Here is a 22,046-nt window from a genome sequence, read left to right as displayed (position 1 = left end):
CAATAACTTGTCCACTCTGTTGTCTCTTGATGATTATAGAATTTTTGTTTAGATTTTGAAACTTTTAGGCTTCTCCTACTATAGATATTTCAACGGTATGGAGAACTGTCAGATATGGTGTCACAGAAAGGCTTTGCTGGAGTGTTTCTCCAGCAATGGTACAATAAAGACCCTCAACACTAACGACAACAAAACTGCCCTGTTGCTCAATGATAAATAAAGAGTAATTAAAAGAGTAATTCCAGACAATTTCTTGAGATAAAATACTGTAGGTAATATAAGGTGCCTCTGAAAGGAAATTTTAATGATAAAATAGGGTGATTCTGACTGAACCCTTCCCAGGAAACTTGTGAATTATTCAACAATAGCCACTTCTAGAAACTTCATCTTCAACATCCTCCAAATTCAAATTATCCAGCAGTGAACGAAGGAAGGAACGTCTTCCCACCTCATACTGAAGAATCTTTGGGCGTTCCTCAAGGTGACAAACAGACAAACAAACCCTCCTCCTGTCAGGTTTCAAATCTGAACACACCAGAGCCTCAGACACACAAACACCACGTGTAGGACTCCGCCCACAGGAGTAATGAAGAGGGTGTAGAGAGAAGGACACGGTTCACCCTCTGGACCTGAGGGTTCACTCGCACTGATAGAAAATATCCAGAGAAGAAGCCGTGTCTTCATTGACTGTATACAGACCTTTTCTCTGCGACACTGTAGTATAACAACTGTTTGCGTGTACTGGGGTGAGTAACCCAGTGGCGATTTCAGAGCATCTAGAAGGATGTGCATGGCCACATGCAATTCCATACCACTTAACACAGAGGACCTGAGCAGCCATGGATTTGGGTGTCCAGAGTGGATCTTGGCACTAGTCTCCTACAGACCCAGGGAGAACACTGCATATAGGAAAGATGCTGATAACATCCAGGGCATAGCTCAGAAGCAGAAGGAAAGGAAATGTAGGGTGAAGGCAGAGGAACATGGTGGGGGGTGAAGGGAGAGGAACATGGGGTGAAGGGAGAGGAACACATGGGGTGAAGGGAGAGGAACACATACAGGAAATCCAACAGATGGAAAAATGCTGGCACCATTCAAAACAGACATGGAATTATACTCAGGTGCAATTGTACTCAGAGAGCATACTTTATATAATGATAAAAATAAATCTTTATACAAATGATATGCATAGAGAGCCTTATACAAACCCCGATAAAACTTTGTGTAAAGCTATATTTCCATTTATTCCCTTGGGGGACAATGCAATTGGAGAGAGAAGAAGAGACTTAGAGGAAAAAGAACTTTCCCACTCCTGCATTGTTGACCTCAAAAGAATCAGTCATTAGCTCTATGGTTAAAAAGGAAGAGCAAAGAGCTGGTGAGATGGCTCAGCGGTTATGAGGTCCTGAGTTCAATTCCCAGCAACCACATGGCGGCTCCCAACCAATCGTAATGGAACCTGGTGCCCCCTTCTGGCCTGAGGATGTATATGCAGCAGAGCTCTCAACCATTAAATAAATAAAGTTAAAAACAAAACAATATTTTAAAATATATACCAAAGATGTTCCAAATCTTCAACACCAGGAAAGAAGTGGCTTTCCATGCTAGGAGGCTGATAGCTTTGTTGAGGTGCTCAGTACCTAGAGGGGAGCGTCGTGGCTGGCACTGAGCTTGTGAAATAGCATCTTAAAAGCCTGTGTCTAACTGTGGCAATGGTTCGCAACCTTCCTAATGACGCAAACCTTTGATACTGTTCCTCATGGTGTGGAGACCCCAACCACAAAATTATCTCCATCACAGCTTCATAACTGTAATTCTGCTACTGTTATAAATATCTCTGTTTTCCAATGATTTTAGGTGGCTCCTCTCAACTATCCAAAGGGGGTCTTGACCCAAAGGTTGAGAACCACAGACTTGAAGCTTTGCTAACAAAAATTCAACTGTGGACAATACAATCGCACAGCAACCTACAGGCTTTTAAGCCCTGAATTCTGGAGCGACTGAGCACGGCTGCTCATATAAGAACTTGACTGGGAAGTTAGCAAGGACATCACTGACCAAGAGGAAAGGTTATAAGGGAGGAGTCAGAGGACCAGCAAAGGACAGCGGTGACACCAGGGCAGCCAAGCACGATGCTCAGCGACATGAATGCTGCTTATGCAGAGCAGAATGATGGTCAGACTGCCTGAAAATCATGTGTCCAGTTGACAGGGCCCTTTGTGGTGGCCCCAGCAGGCACACATCAGGCAGGACACATAGAAGCTAACTTGCTTTAACTCAGTCCACGCGAGGATGATATAAGTAGGCACACAAGATGCTATGACAAAGCTTCTAGAAAGCACTTAATAAGTGTCTCTCTACCTCACAATTTCTTCAGAGAACTATATAGGGAGTGCCTTCCCAGCCCAGAGCTCCTTGACTCTAACCCTCAGTGTGTTACCTTAGAACACTCACCTGCTATGTCCTGTCCGTAAAACACACTAACAAAAATCCTGATCCAAATTCCCCACTGAGAAAATGTGATTTTAGTAAGGGCTATTTAAAAAAAAAAGGTCTTGCAGAATTGCTGAGAAATGTTTTGCTGAAAGACATGGCCCACTTAAGCAAAAAAAGAAGAAACGAGAAGGACGCTGTCCCCTTTGCTCACAGAAACATGGCCAAAATACGAAACTGAACTGACAGTAAGACTGGGCTCAAGACGGGGATGGAAGCATACGCAGAGCCAGAGATGGAAAGTGAGAGCCAAGAAGGCAGAACCAGCCTTTCAAGGACTTTAAACCAGGCCAGACTCCGGGCTGTGGTGACAACCATCCACAGAGCTGTACTGTGAGCTTACTGTCTATGAAGTGTGGCCCTCAAATGCTTTCTCCTTGTCTACAAAACTGTTTATGAATTAGCTGGTGTGCTGTGCTCGCTGGGAATGCAGACGCTGCCTGCTACCTGTTTCCGGACAGCACTGTTTCTCCTTTAGATACATGTGTAAGATTCACCCTAGAAAGTGAACTTAAAAAGACAAACTGCTTAGCACGGAGCCAGCTGTCACTGGAAAGATGCTATTATGCAAAGGATTGGGGCTGGGGTGTAGCTCTGTGGTGGAATGTTTAGCCTGCAGGAGGCTCTGGGTTTCACTTTATGGGTAGGAGCAGTAAATTCAAAGGGCAATATAAACAGAATTGTTACCACCTTGTGTCACAGAGGCCTCCTGTCTCAGAGGAACACTGAGGCAGACACTGGGGCTCTGCATTTGGGAATTCAATCCCTGCCCAAGGGGAGGAAATCCTCCACTACTTCATTCCAAAGCTGAAAGTTCATAGGACCATACTCATCTATGAGAAGGGGCGTGGTTCAGTTGGTAGAGTGTTTGCTTAGCATGCATGAAGCCCTGGGTTTAATCCCCAGCACCATACTTGTAATCTGAGCAATCTAGAGTGGATGCAAGAGAAGCAAAGGGTCATCCTCAGCTACACAGTCAATTCAGGTAGCCTGGGCTACATAAGACATTGCCTGAACAAAATCAAAACCAAAACAAAATGAAGATCTGTATGTACCTGACGAGTGCATGTGTATGTGAGGGGGGCCATAGGAACACATTTGAACATGTCTATACATGTATGAGTGTATGTGTGGTTAGGCACTATATTCAAACATGCATCTTAGAAAGTTCTGCTTCACAAAGCCAGAGGCACACAATGGAAGAGCAAGACAGAGCTGTCGCAAAAGGAGAGCGCAGGAGTTTACTTACGGTGTCCCACATGACGATGTACACGTCTGTACTGAAAGAATTGTTTATGTGCTGAGTGAGGTAGAGATTCAGGAAGTCACAGAAGTGGTGGTACATGTTAATACCTGGAGTTGGGAAAGAGAACATGTTAAACAAGAGAAGACGCACAACGGAATGCTTTTTGAGTCCACTCTCCCTGCATACGGTTAGTTGGATTTCTAGTTAAAATCAATGAGAAAACACGTTTCTCCTAAATACGGGCTAGGCACAGGTACTCATCAACTTGAAGAAGTATTGAGTTCAAAAATGTTACTTTTAAGCTGGTTATTTTGAAATCAGGAATGCATTTATTTTCTCCTGCACATCAAGACATCAGAGAGGATTAAGTTCTGGGAGGGAGGGGGGCACATAGTTCTATTTAGGGCAGCACGGGGAACTATCAGGTCATGATTGCTAACCATTCTTTCTGATTATTCATTTTGTTTGTTTGTTTTTAAATCCACCAAACAACACTTGTACACAGAGGCACTGGCAATAATCACAACTACTAACATTATGGTAGTTTTAAATTCCTGTCTCTTTTTGCCCTATTTAATCATTTCTTATATTCTTCTTCTTAAGTTTTTTTGGGTATGGATGTTTTGCCAGCAAGTATGACTATGCACCACATGTATGCTTGGTACATGAAGGCCAGAAGAGGGTATTGGGGTTTCCTGAAACTGGGGTCACAGACCATTATGAACTGTCATGTGGGCACTAGGAATCGAACCCAGATTCTCTGGAAGAGTAGCCAGTGCTCTTAATGGTTGAGCTATCTGTCCAGCTTTTGGGGAAATGCTGACCAACTATTAGTTAAAAGAGGGGAGTGTTACCCAGAATACAGCAAATACATAGGCGAATGCCAGCAGCAAACCACTGAACTGAGAATGGGACCCCCATTGAAGAACTCAGGGAAAGGACTGAAAGAGCTTGAAGGGACTCGAGACCCCATATGAACAACAATGCCACCCAACCAGAGCTTCCAGGGACTAAGCCACTACCCAAAGACTATACATGGACTGACCCTGGACTCTGACCTCATAGGTAGCAATGAATAGCCTAGTAAGAGCACCAGTGGAAGGGAGAAAACTAAGGCAAGCATGTCAAGAGACAGATGTGGGACTAAGGAGACAGCTCAGTGGCCAAGAGTACTGCCTGTTCTTACTGAGGACCTGGGTCAGTTCATGCAAATGGTAGCTCACAACTGTTGGAAACTATGGTTCCTGAGGGTCCAGCGCCCTCTTCTGACCTCCATGGGCACTGCATGAATGTGGAACAGACACACATTGCAGGCAAAATATGCACACACACAAAAACAAAAAGAATCTTTTAAAAAGTAGACACACAAATAGAATACAAAGTAACTTCTCACCTGCATCTAATTTCATAAAATATGTTGGTTTTTCAACAACGATGTCACATTTAGCTTCTTCTATAGGCCTGAAATTGAGCTGAGTGTAGCCTTGTAGCTCAGCAAACCTGGAATTGTGAATTGAGAGGTAATTTAGTGAATTGTGAGATAATTTAAAAGTGATTCTTCCCAACGTCCTGTTGCAACACCACAGCCGGGCACCTGCTCCTGAAGCGGATTTTACTTCTAGTTCAGTCCCACATAGCACCTTCCTTAATTTGCTAACATTATTAACTCTAAAACCCAGTTTAATGTTGAGACAGGAACAAAAATGATTTCACATTTCAGGCTCACATGTCAGATCAGACAATCCCATTGGGAAGCCGTCACAAAATGAAAAACAAAAACAAAAAACTGATGTATTAATAGAGATTCAACAAGGTGTCCTGTCATCTGGAGGTTTAAAGGAAAAGATGGATGGGCCATAGGAACTTGCCCAGTAGTCTTCTTGGATTCTGGAAAATATCATATTCCAAAATGAGCTAGAGCCTCAGAAAGACAGGAGACAGAAAAGCTTCCCTGAGACTGGGACAACATCTGTGGAAAGACAGACAAATGACAGACACCGGCATGTGAAGAGGAACGTCTACAGGTGTGAGTAAAGGTCGCCCGCCGCAGCCCTCCGTGAGATCACAGGTCATGTGGAATGTATCGAACAGAATGTAAAAATACCATGCATTTGAAAAACACATTCCTCAGTCTTTCCCTCCCTGCCCCCTTCCTCTGGTCCTTCCTTATATACAAATGAGCTCTCCTTGTACAACGCAGATGCCAGAGGTTAGTCCTGAGAAGTCTTCCTCAATCACATTCCACCTTACTTTTTTTCAGACAGGGTCTGTCGCTGAACCTGGACCTTGCAGGCTCAGTCAGACTGACAGGACAGTGAGCTACCGAGGTGTGCACTACTGTGCCGGGGTTGTTTTATGTAGATATTGAGGATCAGAACTCAGGTCCTCATGTTTCAGGAGAAACACTCAACCCACTGAGCCATCTCCTCAGCTACACAGGTTCTTTGGTACTTCTCCCTTCAAAAGGTAAGTGAGATAAATATAATATCAGCAGTCAGGAAGTTGAAGCAGGAGGATCATAAGTCTTTGGTCATCCTGGGATTATATAGCAAGATCTCGTTTCAAAAAAAAAAACTTTCTCTTAAGAAGAAGAAAGAGGGACTGGAGAGATGGCTCACTGACTGCTCTTCCCAAGGTCCTGAGTTCAATTCCCAGCAACCACATGGTGGTTCACAACCATCTGTAATGGGATCCAATGCCTTCTTTTGGTGTGTCTGAAGACAGCTACAATGTACTCAAAATAAACAAACAAATAAATAAAAATATTTAAGAAGAAGAAAGAAAAGAAGTGGAAGTTAATGCCTCCCTCCCCCCTGAATTTGGTCATAGCTCAATGGCTTATCTCTAACCAACAGGACGCAGTAGCTGAAGTCAGTTACATAACACTATAGCATGTATATACTATACTCATGCTCTTGAGGGAGCCATGGCTGCCATGCTGTGTGTGACAGGCACTAGCGAGAGACCCATATGTGAAAACTGAATCCTCTGGTCCGTAGCCAGTCAGAAACAGAGGCTCAGAGATCAGCCCTGGTGAGCTCAGAAGTCAAGTTCTCAGGCCAAGCTTGGCCTAGAGATGATGATAGCCCCACCCAACCCAACAGCCTGACCGCAGCCTCCTGAGGCCCTGCTGAGCTGCTCCCACTCTGACATCAGAACAGGCTGAGCTACTCAATGTCATTTGCTTTACTTCAGAATAATTTGTAACAGCAATAAATAATAAATATAACTATGCCCTAGGGTATATTCTAGGATAATGTGTTACCCAGCGGTAAATAATACAATTATGCCCCAAGGGGCTATAATACAGAGTCAGATACCGACATGAACCAGGAATGGATGTGCCTTCTAGAATAGAAAACACATCTCTCTGTGACAATCAGTTAGTCCCCAGATAAACCGCACAACAAATTGACCACTACCATATAAGGGAAGATGAGATTATTCTTTCTAATATTTTGCTCAGCATGAACGGCCTGAGAAGTTAACTTTACATAAGAGTAGCCCATAAAATTATAATGAAAATGCATGAGTTCCCGTGGATTTTGCATCCTAAATAGGGTGGTGGTCACATGTCCCTAGACATGGGATATACACTTTCTAAAGAACAAATTTGGAAAAACGTAAATGTAGAAGCACGGGGAAACCCACACACATGAGATTAATAAGACCCTAACAATGACTGTTTCCTGGTAACAGTGCTATGGTTAAATGAAACATTTATCACCCCAGGAAGCTGGAGCAGTGAATGGTCCAATGGAAACTTCTGCATGTTGTTTAAATTTCCATGAGCCTCAAATGGTTTTACAATAAAGCTTTAAAGTTCAAAATCTCATCAATGACGGTAAGAGTTTGGGTAGCGTCTGGTTGCAGAGAGAAGAAGGCAGGGGAGGCCAGTGGGAGTGCCTATGGTGTTAGCAATACTCTGAACAAAAGTTACATGGGTGAGCTCACTTTCTCATCAACCAAAGTTCACGCCGGAGGGTAGCACATTTACAAAATGTGGGTGAGTTAATGATACATCGTGTCAAATACTTTTCCTCTCATTTACGAACAGCAAATTCTAATACCCACTTTTTAAATTTTCATAGACCAATATTCAGTTCCGCTTAAACTGAGGGATTCATCTGCCCCCGCCACTCCACAGAAGCTTAAGCCTGTACAAATCAGGTAGCTTTTTCCATTTTAGAGTCCCATCCAAAATCTATGAGCGTGAGGGCTGGAGAGATGGCTCAGCGGTTAAGAGCACTGACTAAGAGGTCCTGAGTTCAATTCCCAGCATCCACATGGTGGCTCACAACCTTCTGTAATTGGATCCAGTGCCCTCTTCTGGTGTTGTCTGAAGACAGCTACAGTGTGCTCATATACATAAAAGAAATCTTTAAATAAAATAAAATAAAGTCTACAAGCACCAAAACAAACACAAATACTTTAGAGACATTTTTAGGAAACAAAATCATGTTACCAAGACTGCAGAGGGCTTTTGCGCTGACCTTCAGACACCAGTGCATGACGGTCAAGTTTACAGTATCCTCCAATATCACCACCCTGAAGAAAATCTTCCTTGAATCTAGTGAATTTAAATAAATAAATAAATAAATAAATAAATAAATAAATAAGCGAGCTGGAAAATTTTCTCATGACTCAAGTTGCTGGGTTGAAACTAATTTCATTGAAACATTTTCAACATTTTTTAAAGGATTTATTTATTTTCTTTTCAAGCGTACTGAAAAGAAAATAAATTTTCTGTGTAGCACAAGAGGACCATGAACTTCCTTATCCTCCTGCCTCCACCGACTGAATGCTAAGATTGCAAGCATGTATCACCATGCCGGGTTTATACAGTACAGGCAGAGTACAATAGAACCACACCCCCAAGCCCCTCTTTGGAATTTAACTTACAAGCAAGTGCTGCATAATTTACCTTAAAAATATCTTACAGGGAACCCAATATACCCACGACCCAAATCAACAGTGTGGTCATCAGGTAAAGGACCTGGGACACCTACTCCTCACCCACTCCCTAACCCTTCAACCATTTTACCACAAAGCCAGCCCAAGACATAGCCCTGCACCTGGGCGCATTTCAGAGTGCCATCAGCTTTAACAGGGGCCACACAGAAGTACCTGTCATGGTTTCTCTTGATGTTTCTTAAGTCCAGGTACAGACCAGTAGCTCTACAATACTGAAGGTAACGAGAGCAAAGCAGACTTGAGTCGCTCTGAAATACAATTGAGGGGAGGAGAACAGTCAGCTGGGAACAGGATTGGCACTGAGGCCTCACTGTGCTGGCAGTGCTGGTGGGACCCCGAGCGGAGCGAGTTCTACACTGCTCCTGGGCTGAGCTTTCCTTTCCAACAGTCTGTCAAGGGTACTTCTGAATGTCTCCATACATGTAGCTTACTAAGAAGATTTCCAAAATGCTCTAACTTACCACCTAAAATATGCGTATTACACATATGCACATAAATATTTGAGGCTAGTCCGAGCTACATAGTGAGACCCTGTGTGTGTGTGTGTATGTATATGTGTGTGTGTATATATATATATATATATAGGAGAGAGAGAGAATATATACACATTATGTATATTTGAAGTGACATATATATATATACATACATGTATACACTATACATATACACATATATACACATATACATATATACACATATACATATATACATACGTATATGAGTTATATGTATATATATGTATACATGTGTGTATGTATATATATGTGTGTGTGTGTGTGTGTGTGTGTGTGTGTGTGTGTGTGTGTGTGTGTGTGTGTATGAATGACAGGGTCTCATCATGTAGCTCAGGCTATCCTCAAACTCTGGATCTCCCTCCTGCTTCAGCCTCTAAGTCCTAGGAACACAGACACGTATCACCACACTGCTTCATTCAGAAAAAGAAAAAGCTTTTACTGAATATGTTTAGGTGCATATGTGCATGTGCTCCTTTGCATACGTAGAGATCAGAACTTGCAACAGTCAGTTTATTCCTTCTACCATATGGATGCCCGGGACTGAACTCAGGTTGTCAGGCCTGGGATCGAGTGCCTTTCACCCACAAAGCCACCTCATCAGCCCTTGTGTTTTAAAGCCAAGGATTATATATGATTCACTGCACTCTCCACCTCCCACCAAAAAAAAAGAAAAAGAAAATAAAAGAAAATTTCCTAAGAACTACTTCTACCCCTAACTGCTAATGAAAAAAATAAATAAGGCCTTGTCTGAGGAGGAGCCAAAGGGAACAGGAAGGCCGCACAGGTAAGAGACACCCGAACACAAGTGTGAACAGGCAGCTTGCCAAGTCAAGTGTGAGGCGCTCCAGCAAACGGTTCCCTAAACTGTGCACAACCCCCTGTCAATGGCTGCTCTACCTGGGTGAGACAGTTGGAAGGTCAACAGCCACAGCCTGCTTCTGCTTTAACCAAGCTACCATGCGCTGAAAAAGAAGGCACTTCAAGAACTTCTGCTCTGGGTTTCCTTGAGGGATTAAACCCCATTTAATTGTTTTCCCTAAAACTCCCAATGAATGAGGGGTCTGCATCTTAACTCTTAACCTGGTTAGTGTTTGTGAATCGAGTCAGTAAAAAAAAAAAAAATCACAGTGAACTGAATGTTTGCATTTCTGAAAAAAAGTTCATGTTGAAGCCCTAACTCTTGCATGGTGAGCTGCTCAAGGGGTAAAGGCGCTTGCAGCTAAACTTGGTGATGTGAGGAAAGAGAAAACTGTCATGGTGGAAGTAGAGAACTAACTCTTGTACGGTGTCTTCCGACCTCTCACGCCATGCAGGCACATAATCAATAAGTAAATATAAATACATAAATATAAAGATTAATGAATCTTCAATCCCAGCTATCAATGTGAGGGTAGTAGGTGGTGGAACTCTTTGAGGTTATGAGAGGGAGTCTTCATACATACTAGTACCTGTTCTGGTTGGAAAACAGACTTAGTATTTGAACCACTGGTTGCCATTTGGGAAAACTGGAACCTATGGGAGAGGAAGACTCACAGGAGGAATAGGTTGTGGGGATAACCTTTTTTTAGTTTGTATGTAGGTGTGTCTCTGTATTCTCAATAGTTACTTCTGTACTGGTAGACAGCTAAATACTGGCAGGATTTTTGGAATAGTCACTCCTATGTCCCATCACCAGAGTTTTCTATTTTCTAAATATACGTCCTTACTTACCTGCCTAAAGTCAATCTAGAAGTGGATCAAAGATTAATCTTGATGCTGATTGGTTGTAATAAAGAGCTGATGTTCAACCAGGGCAGTAAATAGGGGGTGGGACTTCAGAGAGACAGAGACAGAGATACGCTGGGAGAATAAAAGGGGTGGGGGTGATTCAAGAGCAGACACAACAGATAGACCAACGCAGAACAAAGGAAGGTATATTGAATTAGCCATGTAGGGGGTTGTGGGTGAGAGAGCCAGGTTAAGTTAGATGAGCTAGTGGGGAGACTGCCGAGCAAAAGGCTAAGCTTTAAGCTATATAGAAGTCTCGTGTCATTATTTATACTATTGGCAGTCCGAGAGTCTGGTCGTAGTAGGTCACTCTGAAGACATCCAGAGACTTGATAGCCCTGTCCACCCCCTCTCTGCTTCCTGAAAGCTGAAGCAATGTGATCACCTCTATGCCTTCCTGGCTGCGATAGACTGAATCCCTGCAAACTGTGAGCCAACATAAACTTAGCTGCTTCTTGTCAGTTATTTTGGTGACTGCAGTAGGAACACTCGCTAACGTAGGCCCATTCTAAAGGAGACCACAAAGATCTCTTCCTTTCTTCTACCCCATAGTGATCGAGGACAGGTGCCGTCTGGAGGACCTTGATCTTCGATCTCCAGTCTCTATCTCCACTCTTCTCATCTCAAAGAACTAAGGGAAGGAGTCATACACTGATGGCATGGTACCCAGCAAGGCACATGATGTCCAGGAAAGCACTCTACAAACTACTATGAGAGAACTATGCAAGGTGGAGTCACTCACACACACACACACACACACACACACACACACACACACACACACACTCCGCCCCGTGGCCTTTCCACAGGAGAAGCTAGACTGAAGCCAAGTGAGCTAAGACAAAATGACTATTACAGGTGCCTGTGTCTATGACTCCCAACCGTAGCCTTCATCTCCTTTCGTACAACTGACATCCCGAAGACGGCACCCCTACGAGCACTACAGAGCATGTATTCAATTTGGTGGGTGTGCTGTATGTGCATGTACAAGGGCCATGCTCCCTTGCACACACTTACAGAGAAGCCAGAGGAGCATACACCATTTCCTGCTCTATCACTCTCTCTTTGCATCCTCAAGAGAGCGTCTCTCACTAAACCTGGAGTGAGGCTGGTGCCCGGCAAGCTCCAGCGCTGTCCTCTGCACCCCACAGTACCGTAGGGTTACAGACCGTGGATGGCCACATTCAGGTTTGTTGGTTTGTTGCATGGACGCTGGGAATTACAACTCAGGTCCTTAGCCAGGTCCTGTGCTGAGAATTTTTATATACAGAACCGCGTGCCGTGAAGTTAACATACATGGCTTTACGGCTGAAGAATGAGACGTCTGCTACAGACTGAAGACCTCACCCAAGAGTCAGGATCTGAACTCTGTAGTCAAAGACCTACTTTCACATCTACTACTTAAAAACTACTCCCCGGTAGTGTATGTGTCCGACCCACTGGCGTATGACATGAATTGCTGAGATGTGCGCGTGCACACACACACACACACACACACACACACACACACACACACACACACATGCATGCCTTTCAATTCTAAGTATCGTATGATTTCACAAGACGGCTGTATAGCCTTGGGAAAGCTGGTTACTTTTTCTGAGGGCCCTATTTTTTCTTTTTGAAAACTGTATCCGTCTGTCTGCCCTGCTGTACTAATAACGACGTCACTCAAACTGAGCTGCACACAAGAGTAAACAAATGCACACCAGTAATGGTGCAGCCCCGGCACCTGTCCTAAACGAACTGACAAAGAGTCTGTAAAGACGAGATTTCTCTTCTTCGCCGTGTGCTGCAGGGAGGTCTAAATCTAAAAATATTTTAAGCGCCTCAAAATATCACTATCTGATACACGTGTGGAGAGGAAGGTGGGCCTTTCAGAGGAAACAAAATGACCTATTTGGGAACAAAGAGCACGATTCCCCAGCTGGGTGCCGTGGCGCTATGACCATCCTGTCAGGAATGAAGAAGTTCATTCTCCTCTGCGCCTCTCAGATTATTGAAACAATAGTCCCCAAGGAACTGGCATTTCCTCAGGAACTTCATGTCTACAAAAGAAAAGGGCTGAAGTCAGGTGCCAGCCCATGGATGGGGGGATGGAGTGGGATGGAGGGATAAGGGTTGAATTGGGGGATGGGATGAGGGGGTTGGGGGAATAGGGGATGGGGTGGAGATGGGGGATGGGGCTGGAGTTGAGGGTGGTTACTTCTCCTAAGAGGACATTTCCCATAGTTTTCACAACTTGTCAGACCACTCTGGAGGCAAGACTGCGGCCAACACAAGGATGGGTGAGTGACAGGCAGGGCCACACTCCAACTGGTACTGCTGTGTGACAAATACCTATTGCCCTCAACCTAAACCTCAGACTCACAGAGCACCCTGAAGATAGGCTGTGGGTAGTGCTTGGGGGATAGAGTTGGGGGAGTTCTTGAGGGAGTCGATAAATTACTTTATTCCCTTTCCTTTCCCAATGAGAGCAGCACAGAATAAATCTTCCTTCTCCACTTTTTTTTTTTACTAGTACTTGTCTGTTTTCATTCTGTGGATGGTACGTGGGCCAAGCCTAGCTTGTTAGAGCTGTTCTGGGCCCAGGCACTGACTGTAACAACTCCACTTACAGTCTCTGCTTGTGGGTCCAGGACCAAAGATGAGGAAGCAGAAAGACTAGGGGTCTGGGGTCAGCCTGGGCTACAGAGAGATTCTGTGTTATTGAGCCACCTTTTCTTTCTGTTCCAAGATAAATAATAAAACAAATAATACACCAGCTGGACACTCACCGCTCCCTCTGGCCGGCAGAACATTCGTATCTCCTCCAGTCGCTCCCGAGCATATCCGAAGTCAGCTTGTTTCCAGAACATGTCCTGGGCTGACTCCAGGGTGTCGGTCCTATTTGCAAAGAAAGGGATTTTAAAACTTTTTCCTTTCCTTTTAAATTTTATTTTATGTATATTAGCATTCTGCCTGCATGTATATATGTGCCGCCATAGGAATGCCTGGTGCCCAGACGACAGAAGGCATCAGATCCCCCGGAACTGAAGTTATTGATGTCTGTGAACCACCATGTAGGAGCTGGGAACTGGACCCAGGACCTCTACAACGAGCAACAGGCGCTCTTAACCGCTAAGCCATCTTTCCACTCCACCCCGCCTTCACCTACTTTCTTTTTTTCTGGCCTTAGACTTTCTATTGACTAAGTTGCTAGAAATCTATTGTTATTTTATGTTTTAAGGTATGCCATTATGCCTCCCATACCCTGGCAAGTTATCACTGCGTACATAAAAGGTACCAAAAGAGTCATTCACATACTATTCCTTTATAATACAACAGAAATCTATGAAGTTAGGGTCATCTGTACCCGAAGACAAGACAGTATTATTTACTCTGTTCTCTTTACCAACGAAACATGTATGTGCTAGAATATTCAACTTTTCCTTGAGTGTGGATAGCTATTCTTTCAGAATCTGTAAGGAACTACCGATACTATTATCTCCTGAGCATACATCTTCCTAGCATATGGGGGTGGGGAGGTGTTTCTATAGTCAATGATGTTTCTCCCAAGACAGAAGAAATAACAGATATTCCTCTCTGGATGTGCATATTAGCATCTGCAGGACTTAGTCTCTCCTGAGAGTCTAGCCGGGAACTAGGGCACAATCAAGATGCAATTCAAAGAACTGAGAAGTGAGGAGGGGCTTCCGGAAGGAGACTTACCATCCCAAGTCCACATAGCTGCAAATGGGGGAGCCAAATCTAGACTCTGGTGTGCAGGACTTCTCATACCCCCAGCAGGAGTTTAGACTCTCTAAGTGTCTCTAGAACATGAAATGTGTACATTTAGAATAGACTCATTTCTTCTGATGGTGAGAGAGACACTCTGACCATTCGTGACAGAACGTTCACATGTATGTTTAATGGTACACACATATATCTAACGGTGTATATCCATATATCATAACATTCTGAGAGGGGCAGGCTCAAGAGCCTCCACAAGTGTCTTTATTCACTCCTTCGTGTCTGCTCCATAACCTAAGTCCAGGCTTCAGCTGGACCGCCAAAGACAACCTGAATTAGGATTTCCTGAGGTATCTTAAGATGCTGTCCCCTGTCATCCTCAGAAAGCAAACAGATTCTATAACCAGTAACTACGGGGGTTGGGGGGTAGGGAGAAACATATCCTTTGGAATTTCTGTTACTAAAAGAATTCCAAGAAAAGGATGGCTGGGTGACTTCGGTCATCAATCAAGATCAGCAGAAGCAGCACAAGGTCAGAGCTCTCCAGCCCTGGAGGCCAGGGCCCTTTTGCAAGGCCCAGGAGCCACGCTGGTCAGATTCCATATGCTTCCGGTGCCAGCACCATGGGAAAGGAAGCGTCTTACAATGGTCCGCTTTGATCTCTAAGGCCTCCGGAGATGTCTTAATGGGTTCCGTTTGAGGCCTTTCCAAGCTCACAGTCTCACTCAATTAGAGCCAAGGCTGAGGTGTGACTGCTGAAAGGAACGGCTAAGAAGCCTCCTAAGGGCAGAAAGGAGAGGTGTGACATTCTTCACTTTGAGAAAATGTTCTTTTCCTCCCACAGTCTCATCCACCTTTCAGAAACCATAGATAGCTTAAGCTGCTCAGTCAATTTTCTCAGTGGTTTTAATGATAGGTTTCCTTCTTGTGAGTGGGCTATGGTTGTAAGCCAATTATCATCCCTTCGGAATATTACATGTAATGAAAACAGTGATAGTCTCTTGGTGAAGGGAGAAGTCCAGCTTCAGCTGTGGCTTACGAAGCAGAGTAACAAGCCAGCCTAAGCCGCACCCCTGAATGAATGAGAGCGAGGTACGAACATACTTAAGACAGTGCCATCATGAAACGCATCCCTGTATGAATGAGAGAACATCACAGGGCAGCGCCATCCTCACCTCTGTAGGCTAACCTCAAAAAATTAACTTTAAAACTATAAGGATGCAAATACTAAAACGAACAAAAACATAGCATGCTAAACACAAGAAAATGGCTACAGAGAAGATAAGCGCTACCTTATACGGACAGTAGGAATCCTCCCTGCACACAGAGGCAACATGCTTGTTACTGTGCAGGAAGAAGGGAATGTGCTCCTCTGGGAGACGGAGGCTGGAGTAGTCATAGAGGGCTTCGCCAGGCACATTGTCAGCCTCAGGATGAGCCTCATCCTGGCCACTCAGGGGGACTTCATGAAGCAGTACTCCAAAGGCAAGCAGCATTAACATAGCAACCTGCAGACCTAGAGATCCAAGTGCAAACATCTTCATTAAGAACTTGGGCCCTGGTGCTCGCCTTTCATCCCAGCACTCAGGAGGCAGGAGCAGGAAACTCCCTCTGTGACTTGGAGGCCAGCCTGGTCTACAGAATGAGTTCCAGGACAGCCAGAGCTACACAGAGAAATCCTGTCTCGAAAAAAGAAAGCCCCTTCAGACAGGAGTGGTGGCAAACACCTTACTCCAGCACTTGGGCAGAGGAAGAAGGATCTCTGTGAGTTCAAAGACAGCCAGGTCTACATTTCCCCTTAGGAGACGGGGGATTGAAGTTGTTGGGAGTGAACACTTTTGAAATACACCGGATGTGTTGTGAAATCCCCAAGGAATAAATTTAAAGCAGTAGATTGTTTAAAAGTTTTTAAAGCCATTTTTAGAGTTGGGAATGTAGCTCAGTGGTAGTGTCCCTGTCTAGCACACAAGAGGTCCTGTGCTCAGTCCCCAGTATGGTGCAGTAAATAAATAAACCCCCTTTAAAAGCTAAATTGCTAAGTAGGATTACTCCATATTTTGCTACGTCACCAAATCATGTTCCTTTGTTCACCAAATATTTATTGAGGACTCGCTATGTGCCAAGCACTGTGCTAGGGGCAAGGTATTCATTCAAGTGTGGGAATATATCCCACTCCAACTTTGCACATTTCAGAGTTGATTATTCAGAGACCGAAGAACTTCTCAGGTCCAGGGATGGCCCCAAAATACTATTGTCTTGTAAAACTGAAAAAAGAAAGAGAGGAAGAAAAGGAAGAAAGAATGGGAGAGAGAGAGAGAGAGAGAGAGAGAGAGAGAGAGAGAGAGAGAGAGAGAGAGGAAGGAAGGAAGGAAGGAAGGAAGGAAGGAAGGAGGAAATTTGCATCTATGTTCATTAGTAAGCAGTGGATGCAGACATGGGTCTCTCTATCTCATATCATCCCTTTGTGTGCCCAAGAAAGAGGACTGCATACGTTTGTATCCTTGTAGATAGCAAGACAACTCAGGTAGCTGCACACACTCTCTGGCGTCGGCTCTCCCTAGCCTGAACCACCTCCCACTCCACAGGCGCCCGCCCAGGCACCTATTAAAGCTGTTCACAAGGCTCGGCTGTCCTGTCTCCCCCCCCCCCCCGCCGCCCCTCCCATGCTCTCACATTTATTGGGCATACAGTAAGGTTTGTAGGTTTTGTTTTTTCCTGTCAATTGTTTATTGTCAGTTTCTCTCATAAGCTAACATCGTCAGAGCTTCAGAAGGGAAAAAAAAATTCCTTTAAAAATTTCCTACACAAGACTGAACAAAGTATTAACATTAGGAGAAATAACAGTGACCAAGAATTTACTGGATTTCCGCTCACCCACCCAGGAAAGAATAAATTTCTTGGGTCAGTTTCTCCTACATATCCCCGACAAACTCACACCACTCTGCCCCACTATTGACAAAGCTGCTTACCCTCAGTGTCTCTTCTAAAAAGATAACTGGACATACCCTGGGCATTCCATAGTAAAGCCCGGCCTTTGTAAGGCTGTAAGGACCACACGACTTCCCAAACCAGCCTTCGCTGATGTTTACAAATAGAATGCTCTGCTCAAGTTCCAGGCCTATGGGGTCATAAGGTCAAAACGGGGTGAAGATCATGGGAACAAGTCCTTTGCCGAGTAGGTAATTAAAGGTTCCTTGCATTGTAGGCCCTGAAGGCTGTGTTGCTAACTCTTGTAAATCCAAGGGGCCTTGATCTAACAGTGAATTACAAGCAATTTTAGAAAATTCAAAAATGTATATTAAGTGCCAGGCAGTGGCGAGTCCCAGGACAGCCAGGGATACACAGAGAAACCCTGTCTGTAGTGGGGGGGGGGATGCATATTGATAAAAACAATAACTACTTAATAATGAAAATAAGGACCTCTTTAATCCTCGGAGTCACCCGGAAGCTGCTGATTCTTAAAACCTCAGAGAAATAAAGTGCAACACCTTAAAAGCTTGCTACAAGAGACCAGTTGCTATTTTAATATAAAGGAACTACTAAGAGAGAAAATAACCAGAAAATCGCTAGCCAGAGGCCCAGGCTCAGGATGCTTGATTCTCCTTAGAGAACGAATACTAAATCTCTCAAAGTGAAGTCAAAGTGCAGGGGCCCCTGGACACAGTAACTCACAGACACCAGTGGCGAGCAGGAAGAAGGTAGTTCACTTCACACCGACATCACTCAATCCCGAACAACAGGATAATTAGCAGAGAAAACATTCCTAGGACCAAAGGCTGTTCCCGGTTCTCATTTCAGTAATCCTGCTCTCTGATTCCCAGGGTTGCCTGGGCCAGTGCCAACCTCGGGATCACAGCAGGCCACCCAGCCCTTGGACTCACCCTCTAAATCACTGCTAGGAAGAGTAGGTCCAGAATTTCGGTTATCCAAATCCACGGCTCTGCAATGCGTTCTGCTGGTTAACAAAACTTGACCATTCATGGAAAAAAGTAACCCTTAGCCATGGGGAAAATCTAAAGAAGCAGATCAGACAGTTGGCTTTTGCAAGGGAGGGCACGTACCCACTTGCATACGCTGGGTTCCCTATGGTGCATTAAAGTACAACTTCAGGGCCTGGCAGAAAGCCTTCTTGGAGTTGAGTTCTCTGGCAAGACTCGGCAAGGCTACCGCGTCTTCTTGCACAAAACGGCCAAGCGCGCTCCACTCGTGTATGGCTTGATTGGATTTCCACAGGCCTAAAAGGAGAAGAGGGGGGAAAAAAGGTAAAAATCTGAACAGCGTAAAATATGAGACGTGGGGTTACTAGACTACCACATGAATGGCTTAGGGCATTGCTCGGCAACACAGCAGGCAGTGGACAGATGAAAAGTTAAGTGCTTCTGGGACTCAGACTATCAAGTCCCAAGGTAGGCAAGCAGATAGAGCTCAGACAGGGATTGGCTGCCTGAAGCGCCGAGGTGGGGACCCTTCTGTGGCGATCCTCGGCTGTCTGCAGAACGTCAACCCCTCCCAGTGAGGTGGGGTCAGCCCCTCGCACCCAGCAGCAGCCAACCCCTGTCCCGGCTGCTTGGGGAAGCTGCTGTCCTAGGAGACGCTCGGGTCCCAGGTGTGCCGGCCGGGGAAGATCTGGAGAAGCGACTCCGCCCCAGCATGGGGATCTAGGGAACAGGACAGGCCTGGCCGGGTATCTCCCTTGCCTACGGTCACCGATCGGCTCCGGTAACCAGCTGAAGGCGGCGGGACGGGATCAGGGTCCCAGCATCCGGCTGCGGGCCCACCGAGGTGCAGGCGCCCGCCGGGAGCAGGCGGAGACAGCGCGGGGCCCACCTGCAGCTTGGCTAGGGAGCGGCGGCGCGGGCGGCTCGGGAGCAAACGAGACGTCACCGCCGGCGGCCGCGAACCGGAAACCTCCGGCGCCCAAGTCGGGCCAGGGGGCGCCCGGGAGCAGACACGACACCTTGGCTCCGGGCTCAAGGGCGGACCCGAATGCCCTGACCACACCCAGCGACCAAAGTGTCTGGAGGGCACTGTTGGACACCCATCAGCCAAAGTGACTGAGACAGCCTGGGACCCGCCGCCTGATCCTTGCAGGACACCCGCCTCCATCCCCTCCCGGACCAGGGACACCGGGCTACAAGTCCCTGACTGCTCCTCTCCAGCACCAGAGAGTAGGCAGGCGGACCACGGAGCTGTTACACATCACCTAGGGTTGTAATTTTATTGCTTTTTTCATTCTAAGCAATTGTTGCCCTGATTTTCAAATGAGACTGAATGTAGCGAGGCACTTTCTGGTGGGTAGTGAAAATACTGTAGATTCCAGGGAATTTTACCTGTCCGTGAACTGTCCAAGTTCAATGGCTACTCTTAACTTTTGTTTTTGCTCTTTCATAATTATTTCTATTCTGCTTGTGTAGGTGATCATAATTACATGTATGCGCATCTCCCATTCTTAACCATTCTTGGCACCTTGCAGTTCCAGCATGCCTTCGGAAGCATGGTAGAGACAACCGTTAAATTTTGATTCAAATGGCTCAGAATTTTCAAAGCGCTTGCAGAAGTAAGTCTGATGACCTGAGTCAACACCCCGGAAGGAGAGAGCCCACTCACTAACTTTGTTTTCTGACCTCCTGGCTGTTCTCACACCCTACTATAGAATACTAATAAATGAAAAGACCCAGCTTATATTGATTAATGGTGCCAAAATAAACACGCTCAGATGCATACAATTGACAGGGCTTGCTTGCATGTCTTATAGAGAAATTTTAAGATGCTATCATGAGAACTAAAACCAGAACTGGTGGTTCAGGCATCCATTTCTAGCTACTCCAGAGACTCAGGCAGGAGAAAACAAAGTTCAAGACACCAGGGCAACTTAGTGACCGTGGAGATGAATACTTGCCTAACATGTGGAAGACCCTCAGGCTCAATCCCCAGTAACATACAACACACACATGGACTGGACATGTCAGGGAAGGCCTTTTTTCAATCCCAGCTAGCACTTTAGAGGCAAAGGCATGTGGATCTTTTTAAGCTTGAGGCCAGCTTGATCTATGCAACAAGTTCCAGACCAGCTAGCAGACACTGTGTTTTATATGTGTGTGCGTATGTGTGTGTATATAATTTGTATTCATATATATAAATAAAATTGTTTAATATATATATGTGCTTAACATATATCCTGTTCAGTATGCCAATATGTGTCGGCACGCAAAATAACCATACATAAAAACTTTAAAAATTCATTAAAAAAAACCTGTAATGTTCTTTAATGTATGTTTGGCACATGTAATAACATGTCAACACATATGAGCACACACACACACACACACACACACACACACACACACACACGGAAGAAGGCATCAGCTCTGTGGAGTTGGGAGTTAATATTAGCTGCTATGTGTGTCCTAGGGCTTGAACTCAGTCCTCTGAAAGAGTACCGTGCTCTTAACTCAGCTACTAAGCAGCACTCTGGTAAGCACAGTAAGCACTGCAAAGGCAGTGGAACCCGGCATTTGTGCAATGGGGCCACAGCAGCGACTTTAGGAGACTTTTTCAGCCTATTTGGTATTATCCTGGTTTTGTTATTTTTCAGGAAATATGGCTTTCCCATTGCTGCTAATGTGATTATGGTTATTTTTTTCTCCATCTTTACTAAATTGGGTATTTCTTATTTACATTTCAATTGTTATTCCCTTTTCCAGTTTCCGGGCCAACATTCCCCTAATCCCTCCCCCACCCCTTCTATATGGTGTTCCCCTCCCCCATCCTCCCTCCATTACCGCCATCCCCCAACAATCATGTTCACTGGGGGTTCAGTCTTGGCAGGACCAAGGGCTTCCCCTTCCACTGGTGCTCTTACTAGGCTATTCATTGCTACCTATGAGGTTGGAGCCCAGGGTCAGTCCATGTATAGTCTTTGGGTAGTGGCTTAGTCCCTGGAAGCTCTGGTTGCTTGGCATTGTTGTTCATATGGGGTCTTGAGCCCCTTCAAGCTCTTTCAGTCCTTTCAACGGTGGTCCCGTTCTCAGTTCAATGATTTGGTGCTGGCATTCGCCTATGTATTTGCTGTATTCTGGCTGTGTCTCTCAGGAGAGATCTACATCCGGTTTCTGTCAGCCTGCACTTCATTGCTTCATGCATCTTACCTAGTTTAGGGGCGGTATATGTATGGGCCACATGTGGGGCAGGCTCTGAATGGGTGTTCCTTCTGCCTCTGTTCTAAACTTTGCCTCCCGATTATGGTTATTTTAAATCAACCTTAAAAGGAGCTTGAGGTGCAATGATATACAGTTAAAAACAAGTACACGTAGCAGGTA

The 22,046-nt window shown here is 45.1% G+C and overlaps 1 protein-coding gene across 1 annotated transcript in view; it reads right to left on the bottom strand.

The window, feature by feature from the left end:
- The window catches only part of Eogt (EGF domain specific O-linked N-acetylglucosamine transferase), a 29,499-nt gene extending 9,857 nt beyond the window's left edge, over positions 1 to 19,642 (bottom strand). Inside the window, exons 1-9 of the mRNA XM_032906043.1 lie at positions 19,555 to 19,642; positions 18,609 to 18,962; positions 16,020 to 16,243; positions 14,707 to 14,807; positions 13,773 to 13,881; positions 8,867 to 8,961; positions 8,205 to 8,309; positions 5,133 to 5,239; positions 3,743 to 3,846 (exon numbers count right to left, since the gene is read on the bottom strand). Coding sequence (XP_032761934.1) covers positions 3,743 to 3,846; positions 5,133 to 5,239; positions 8,205 to 8,309; positions 8,867 to 8,961; positions 13,773 to 13,881; positions 14,707 to 14,807; positions 16,020 to 16,243; positions 18,609 to 18,708 — 945 coding nt within the window. The 5' untranslated portion in view covers positions 18,709 to 18,962; positions 19,555 to 19,642. The remainder of the gene's footprint in view (positions 1 to 3,742; positions 3,847 to 5,132; positions 5,240 to 8,204; positions 8,310 to 8,866; positions 8,962 to 13,772; positions 13,882 to 14,706; positions 14,808 to 16,019; positions 16,244 to 18,608; positions 18,963 to 19,554) is intronic.
- Positions 19,643 to 22,046: the final 2,404 nt, after the last annotated feature.

Source organism: Rattus rattus, chromosome 6, assembly GCF_011064425.1.
Source record: "Rattus rattus isolate New Zealand chromosome 6, Rrattus_CSIRO_v1, whole genome shotgun sequence".
Taxonomy (NCBI): domain Eukaryota; kingdom Metazoa; phylum Chordata; class Mammalia; order Rodentia; family Muridae; genus Rattus; species Rattus rattus.
This window is presented reverse-complemented; position numbering and strand designations above follow the sequence as displayed.